Source organism: Rissa tridactyla, chromosome 2 (genome assembly GCF_028500815.1).
Source record: "Rissa tridactyla isolate bRisTri1 chromosome 2, bRisTri1.patW.cur.20221130, whole genome shotgun sequence".
In the NCBI taxonomy this organism is placed as follows: Eukaryota; Metazoa; Chordata; class Aves; order Charadriiformes; family Laridae; genus Rissa; species Rissa tridactyla.
In genome coordinates this window covers 36113300-36121652 of record NC_071467.1, presented here as the reverse complement: position 1 = coordinate 36121652, position 8353 = coordinate 36113300, and the positions used below count along the sequence as shown (strand labels likewise).

Here is an 8353-nt window from a genome sequence, read left to right as displayed (position 1 = left end):
GAGATGTATTTTCCTTGTGCAAGCAAACACATGTATTGAAAAGGAATGGTTTCATGATGGAGACGTGGGCTTTCTGGCTAATGATCCGCTCTCTCAGAGTCCCACATGAAATAGAGACAAAACAAAGTTCTGCACAGCATTTATATAAGTCTAAAGTCATAAAAATATTTTTGAGAGACAAGTGTTCCTCTTTATATATGGACTGCTTGCCAGGAAAGTCAATGCAGGTATTCTGCCTTTAAGATCTCGCATGAAGCAGGTCTCAGCTGAATATGGGTTGCAGATGATTTGGCATTTTATTTGTAAAACAGCTTTAGCAAGATTTGTATACCTTTATGGGATCAAGATGGGTTCACCTTATACCTTGTGCCAAGGAATAAAGATGTCATTAATGTAACAAAAAAAATCATCAAGCATATACTTGCCAAATATAATAAAAATGTATGTATTTTGTACCTTCTGTGCTTTTGGACTGTAGAAATGTAAGGTAGTTTTTCATTTTAAGTCTCCCCTTCACCCAGCTCTGTAACTCATACCAAGTCAAACAAAACACACAGACTTTAAAAATGAAATCAATTTACTCTATCGGGTTGGCAAAAATAATTTTTAATTATTTTTTTATTTTTAATAATAATAAAAATGGATCAAAGCACATTATCTCCCCATGGAATCTGTTAATGCTTAAAGATAGCATTTTAGAATGTTTTGGTCACCTTATTCCTATAAAGCACTGATCTGAATTTCGTCTGTTCGTGACTTTAAAAAAAAAGCATTCAAAACTGTGCACGTGAATTTTTGGTGTGTCTTTGTAGGGGAGTAATGCCAGAATACATGACCTACCTGGCACTTCCCTGGCAAGGCAGCAGCCTTCATCTCAGAACAAACCCACAAGCAGCCTGTTCACGTACCTGAACTTTTTCCTCATCACGTAATGCCTCTCATTGAGAGACATGAAGAAAGATTAATTTATTATTTAAAAATAATATTTACCAACCCAAGGATTAAAATTAATGGTTTGAAATATCAGATCCTTGTTAGAGAAATCCAAACATACCCAATTACCATATTAAGATAAATAACTATACACTAATACATGCATCTCTGTATAGAAGTATTTAAAACAAAGAATTGCATCTTATAAAACATTCGCTACTGAAAAGCTGTCATTTTCTCTCCAGATTTTCACCTGAAATGTCACCCATGGCCCTTGTGTACTTCTGTTCTAAAACCAGTGCTAGTCTGTTGGGGCACCATCATCATATGGATATGTCTGTTACAGTAACAAATGCAGTTAAGTGCATTCATTGTTTTACAAAGAAAGTATTTTTATGTATTATGTAGCCACAAGGAAAGAAAAAGTATTTGAGAGCATGTAGTATGGTGCATGGATGGAAGCAATGTTATGTTTTTCTTCATGTCACGCGCCTCACCCCAATTTTGACCTACTGTATTTACTTAATATAACCACTTCATATTTGGGAATTTACCCTGAACATTTTTTTCCATCATTTCGCATGGACCTTTCTATACTGTTTAAAGTTCTCCATGCTTTCCTTGTTTTTCTGATCTCCTAGAGTCATTAACCAATTACAGCTGGGATCAAGGCCAAAACCAGCTAAGTATCACAACTGAGATTATCTCAAGTGGCACCTTAGTTAAATTGCTGAATAATCTTTTCTCTAGAGTTCAGATAAACATTGGTTGAGTTTTCTTATGCCTTATGCCTTCCTAAAGGTCCTTCCTTTTGGATTTAGTGTTTATATTATTTTCTTTTTAGCAAGCTTCCTAGGGAAGGTCAGTTGGACTCCCACCTCAGTTACACAGATAGAAATTAGGATAGCCTCCCTCCTTCACAGCCTTTTTTTGGATAAAACTGGAAGATAAATTAATTATGGTGTCTGTACAGCTTGCCTTCAAATTGCTGAATGCAACGATTTCAGCAGATCCTGGACTGAGCCCTCATTTTATTTTGCAGTGGCTCTGTACTATTTTACACTTCACAAGAAGAAAAGCAATTTTCTGCTATTCATCTATCTACTTGGAAGACACTACCAATAGTCAGGCTTGGGCTTCTATGCAGTATTTCAAAGCAGAAATCCACAATGTGGGATAACCTGACAAGAAACCAGGTTAAACTGGTTCTTGTTAAGCAAATGTTTCTTCCTTCTGGCTGCTTAAATGAAGAAGAGGAGGCTTTTTCTTCTCTAAAGCAATTCAGTCTTCTCCCTTGCTGCAAGTTAACCTCTGAGAAAATATTTTGAGAAAAAGAAAATCTTATCTCATAAGTTTTAATCTTAAAACAGGAAAAGTCTGCTCCCAACTAGGAAAACTCAGCTGATTTTCCCACTGCACAAATACAAATAAAAGCAAAACAGACTACAGATGGAAATGTAAAAGAACAGCAAAAGGAGCTATTGCACTACTTTCGTGCTATGAAGCAGAATGAATTACTGACATCCATTTCTTAACCTACCGTTATTTTCCTGATGCACGGAAAAGATTATGACAGTGAATTCTGTAAGTTGTTAAAATGTGTTTTTCCCTGATGATTGATATAGTATATTACCTCATGTGAATTGTTTGGGGTGACAGTGTTCTTATCTGACTCTTGCTAGAGATGTATCTGCTCTCAAGAGATGAGAGCGATAATTGTGTTTAAAAAAGTGGGTTTCAGGAACATGCGTTACAAAGACGTTTCTATATATTGATGCAGCCACACACTATCACAGCACCAGTAAGTCATTGTAACCAAGCTTTTAATGTCATTTATAAAAAAATAGAGTTATTTACATTTGCAACTTATTTGATGGCATCTTCATTTATTACGGCATTTGAATCAGTGAAGAAATGTCACTAGAACTCATTTGAGGGTAAACTTTTCAAAGAAAAGCATGGCACTACAGGAAAAATGTTTAAAACGTTGTGAATTCTTGTTGTTTTGCAGGATCATCCAAACTCATTCTTTACAACACATGCACCTTGGCCTTATGGTAAGCAGAATTCCCTTCCAGATTAAGGCACAGAAACTCTGCCACATTTCTAGGGACAGTCCCACATTCTTACATGTGGCACTTCAAGACATAACCACAGGAATTAGTTTAATTCCAGTGGACAGTGGCCTAAATGCAGAATGTACCCACTTATACGTTTTTAAAAAAACTCTGGTTAAAAGGACAAAAAAAAAAAGTATGACTATACTTATTGCATAGTTGCAGCAAACCAGATCCATGAATACAAAACCCATCAAAATATATTATAAATCTATCTGAGTTTCAAAGCTACTCTAAAATACTTCTTTCCTTTAGAATACAAATAACACTGTTTGGGGTTAGTTTGTAGAGTTGTATTTTGGTCCATGCTGTTAATTCTATATCATTATATTCCTCTTCCATTAGTTTAAAAGCCCCAGAGCAACAGGTCCTCAGGCAGTGGTAAGAATGATGAAGCCAAGGAAGGGCCTTTCCAAATCTCAGACTTCAGCTGCTGCAGTCAGTTCATAAAAACTCTAATTTCCACTGCCTCCCTTCTTTACTGCTTTAAATAAACTTCCCTCAGAACTCTAAGGGAAAAGAATGACAGGGGACACAGATCTAACACTGTTAGAGATGGAGGTTTGTCCCCATCTTCTAGTCTTGAGCCGATAAATCACAGCTCTTAAAAATATCCAGACCATAAAAAAGAAAGATCATCAACAATAACAAAAAAAACCCACAACTCAACAACAAATTTACTTTGACTATGCGGTAGTTCCACATAATCTGCTGGCAGTAGAAACTTCTTTGGCATCAGAGTCAGGTCTTCCTGAAACCACAAATGGCCAAGTCTGTAAGCAAAAAAAAAAAAAAAAAAAAAAAAGGTATTTCGTATTAAAAAGAAAGTTTATCCTAGTATGAAACTAGAGCTTTATTACCGATAGATGTCTAACTCTGGTTCCGTTGCAAACATGTCATCATGTTTTAGTCCCAGTGGGAAGCACAGAGGGAGCTGAGTTTCTCTAACAAATATTTTCATTACGTTTTTCATTATAATTAAATACTCCGCAATAGGGCTGCAATGGTCAGCAACAAATTGTTCTCATCAAAAACGCAACATCTCTCTTGCTCTGCAAGTGTTTGCGTCATTTTTTAAATAAAAAGCGTATAAACTGTTCAAAAGCACTCACTTTGCACTGTATAAGCAACCTTTTTACCGCTGTGTGCATCAGGCGTTTTGTTTCATACCGATGAACTAATGACGGCTCGACTGTGCTCCAAGCCGGCCCGCAGAGGGAATTACTCCTTATTCGGACATTAAGTTTGCCTAATGCCCGAGGAATTTAGTTCTTTAGGGTCCCCAGAAGAGCCACCACCCGCCATCACCGTAAGCCAAACCCGGCTGCCGGGGCGAGGGTTACCGGGGATTTACCAAGCACTCGGGGCCGCCCCACGGCTTCTCCGACGGCGGGCACGGATTGAACGCTGCTAGCCCTGCCCGGGGTGGGGGGGGGCGGGCCGATGGGGCTTCCCCGGGGGTTCCCCCGTCACCCCCGCGGCTGCCCCTCGCCGCGCATCCCCAAGGCGCCGGGACCGCGTTCCTCCGCGCACCTTCCCCCCCCCCCCCCGCCCCCTCCGCGCCGCTCCGTACCAGGTTGACGGGGTGGACGTATCCGTTTTCGTAGCGGTCCTCCTGCAGCAGCTGCCGGAGGTGGGCGATGTAGCTGGACGCCAGGCGCAGCGTGTCCAGCTTGGAGAGCTTGGTGTCGGGCGGCACCCAGGGCAGGCTGGTCTTCAGCCGGGAGAACGCCTTGCTTAGCACCCGCATCCGCGCCCGCTCCCGCGCGTTGGCCGCGTTGCGCTGGGACTGCTTCCCCTCCGCCGGCGGCCCCCGCGGCCCCGACGCCGCCTTCTTGCCCCCGGGGCCGCCGCCCCGCGCCCGCTTCCTCTTGCAGCCGCTGCCCGCCGGCCCCGCCGCGCAGCTGCCCTCGCCGTCCTCTTCCTCCTCCTCCTCTTCCTCCTCCTCCTCCTCCTCCTCCGCCGCCGAGGAGTTGTCCCCCGAGGGGTAGAGCTCGCCGCGGGGCTGGCGCTTGGCCGGCGGCGGCGGGTAGTCCAGCTGCAGCGCCCGCAGGTCCATCTCGGGCAGCTCCTCCGCCTCGCTCCCGGAGCCGGCGGACATGGCCCCGGGAGGGAGGCAGGGAGGCGGGCAGCGGGGCAGGCACGAGGGGGCGGACGGCCCAGGCGAGTCGGTCCAACGCGGGGCGGCCCCGCCGCGGAAAGTCGGTGTTTGCGCGGGGGGGGGGGGGGGAGGGGGTGCCGAAGGGGGATGCGCCCCTTGACAGCGCTATATATCGGGTGTCCGCCGAGCCAACCACCCGCCGGGCGGAGGGGAGGCGGGGGGGGAGGGGGGGGCGGTGAGGGGGTGCGGAGGAGTGGGTAGGAGCCGGCGGAGCCCCGCGCCGGGGGCGGCGCCTCTCCGCGCTGCCCCGCGGTGCGGTGCGCGGTCCGCCCTGTGTGGTGGGGAACAGGCGGGGACGTCTCCGGATCTATGTGTGCTCTTGGAAGTAACGCTGCCGTGTGAATGAGCGCTTTTCCAACCGGGATAGAGCCCTCTCCTCGCGGAGAGGGATGGAAAATACCCCCTGGGCTGATCCCGCAAGTGCTTTCGCGGGGAGGGGGACACGGCTCCCCGTTTCTAAGGCGGCAGCGGCTGGGCTGAGGCTGGACGCACCTGGGGCACTGCCCCCGGCCCACCCGCATCCGCCCTCCCTCTCGCCTTCCCGTCGAGGTCGGGGGCTTTCCCCGCCGTACGAACGCCCACCGAGCCCCGCTCCCCGCAGCCGAGCGGGGCCAACCCCAGGCAGCGGGTCAGGCCCCCGCCCGCCCGGGGGTCTTTGCCCCCTTCCCGCTACCTGCCCTGCTCCGGGAGGCTGTTGTGCCGTCCCCGTGCCCTCCGCCGCGACGCGGCACTCAGGGGTGGGTTTGCGATTTGTGGGGAGCGATGTAAAAAGTCGCCGGAAACGACTTTTTCGGTGGTGTTTCGATGGTGTCAATAACTTTGGGTGAAGCTACAGACAGCAGCGAGTGAGTACAACCAACGTGTCCTTCTGCTTCAGGGCAATTAGTTAAAAGCCAATTAGTTGGGCTGTGTGAAGCTCTGTCACAGGGCAAAATAAACAAGACAGCTTTTCGACCGATTCGCGGGTTTTTAAAAGCAAATTCCATGCTACAGCTTCCATTCCATGCTACAGAGAGTGGGTGATCCATCATCCACTGCAAATTCAACAGGGGTATAAAAAAAAATAATATAAAAACAACAAACATATTGTATCCCTCCCACACCCCAAAATTTCCCTTCTTTCCAAGATGAACAACTAGCATGTAGTGCCTCGCTGGCCTTCGCGGCCCTGTCTGGATACGGTTAACCAGAATAAAAATTCAGTTCGCAGAAAAGAATCTAATGACTACAACAGGTGGAAAGATCTTGTCCCGCAATTTTTTTGCTCCCGGTTTTTCCCTTCCATTTCCCTCCCGGCCGAGTGGAACCTTCCCGGCTGCTGCCGCACAACTTTCCTGGCACGGCCGGCCGCCTTTTCGCCCAGCGCTTTGCTCTTCGCTCCCCGCCAACCCTGTGGTCTTATTGAGGGCCACTTAACGCTGTATAAACCTCGGCTTCACCCGCTGGGGCTAGAACCACATCAGAGCCGGGTTTAACGGCAACCTTTCCAAGTGAAACTTGACGTTTCTTGAACCACCGAAACAGGCAGCTGATCTTGCAACTGGATCTCTTGAACTTGGTTTGACACTACGATGCTCTGGCTGGGTCCCCGCACGGCTGTACGGTGAAAGGTGCTGGACTTTGGGGTTGCTCTGCTTCCCCAATTAGCCCACATTATCCGTATAAATATATATATATATATAAAGATACTGCAGGGGAAGAGATACAGGTTTACTTTTTCCCTCCATCTGGGTTGTTTATACAGGTGCGGGCTGAACGCTTTCCCTGCTAAAGATTAATGGGAGAAAGTGCTGAATTTCTTTAAACAAAGAAAATGGTACCCAGTCTTAAAAGCCACAATAGCAAATCTCACCTTTCGCGCCTACCTCTACCTCGAGATTAATCCTCTACCCTTGGATTAAAGGCGACGCATAATGGCGACTTCGCCTCATTTAATGAAAGGACTGGGGGCGGAGGGGGTAAAGGGCGGGGGGGGGGGGGGCGTAATAGCCAAATTCTCTCCTTTGCCTGCTTCTTGGTTAGTATAGGAAATGGGAAATGCAATGGAGTAAATCAGGAGTGAGCCTCAGGGGTTACTTCGGATTTACACCCAACAAAACCGAGCAGAACTGACTCCTCTCACATCCATCAAACCTCTAATTTCTGCGACCCTGACCGAGATATCATTTTCAGGATAAAGTCTTTGATGGGGCCAGGGCATTACATCATGCTTCCATTTGTCCTCTAGTCACGACTTTGATCTTTCACGCTCCCTGCGTGCTGAGTAGGAAAAACGTCCCTGGTATATCAGGGCAGCATTTTACACCCGTTATCAGGCGCACTCCCTTTTCCTTTTCTCCGTTAAAAGGTAAAACCCACGATCTGATTTACGCCCGGCCCCGAGGCCACCATCCCTCCGCTGTTTCATGGTCCATCCCGTGTGCTGTGCCCGGCTCCGCAAAACCCAGCCTGGGTGGTGGGGGGAGAGGAGCAGCAGCTAAAACGGCTCCTGCGTGGGGAGAAGCTACAGAGAGGGCCTTCCCCAGAGCTCTGCCTCTGCCACCGTTTTCGGTCCTGAGGCCACAAAAAGCAGCTTTTCTCTGCTGAGGGGAGATCCCTGATTTGCGGAGGGAGGCGCACTGGGACGGAGTGGTCTTCCCCACGCTTTTCCAGAAGGCATTTTAGGATCATAGAATCATTTAGGTTGGAAAAGAAAAGGTTGGGATCATCGAGTCCAACCATCAACCATTTTGGTAAACAAATTTAACCAACAAACGCAAGCAAAGGGAAGTCCATGAAAAGCGGGTTTCTCCTTTATCTTTGCAGCAGATGCGGGTGTTTCGTGCCCCACCCGAGGACCGGCGAGGGAGGGCGCTGGGCTGGGCGGAGAACGTCCCCCCCCCCGATGCCTGGGAGCCGCTGCCCCCGGCTCAGAGCGGGGAGCTAACAGCCCGGCGGGTGTCTGGGGTGAGGCAGGGTATGTGTGTGTGTATAACCCTTTTATTTTCTTCCTAAAGTTTCAGAATAAATTATAGCAAAAAGCAAAAGGAAAAAGAAAAAAAAAAAAGGAAAAGAAATTCCAGGGGCCAAGTCTGTAAAACGTAGGTTATCTCCGAGGATAGGAGGGGGAACTGCTAAAAGCCCCATGTCTCTCGCATTCATC

At 47.6% G+C, this 8353-nt stretch overlaps 1 protein-coding gene across 1 annotated transcript; it reads right to left on the bottom strand.

Annotated features, from left to right (window-relative positions):
- Positions 1–344: 344 nt before the first annotated feature.
- Positions 345–5267, bottom strand: MSC (musculin). The gene is made up of 2 exons (XM_054191553.1): positions 4624–5267; positions 345–3823 (listed from the first exon to the last, which is right to left on the bottom strand). Exons 1-2 carry the CDS (start codon positions 5149–5151, stop codon positions 3737–3739), a joined length of 615 nt encoding a protein of 204 aa, XP_054047528.1. The 5' UTR covers positions 5152–5267; the 3' UTR covers positions 345–3736.
- Between the last annotated feature and the right edge of the window lie 3086 nt (positions 5268–8353).

Coding starts and splice junctions, on each gene's coding strand:
- MSC (XM_054191553.1), bottom strand. CDS start 5,151: ATGTCCGCCGGCTCCGGGAGCGAGGCGGAGGAGCTGCCCGAGATGGAC. Junction 3,824..4,623: donor ACGTCCACCCCGTCAACCTG/GTACGGAGCGGC, acceptor TTTTGCTTACAG/ACTTGGCCATTTGTGGTTTC.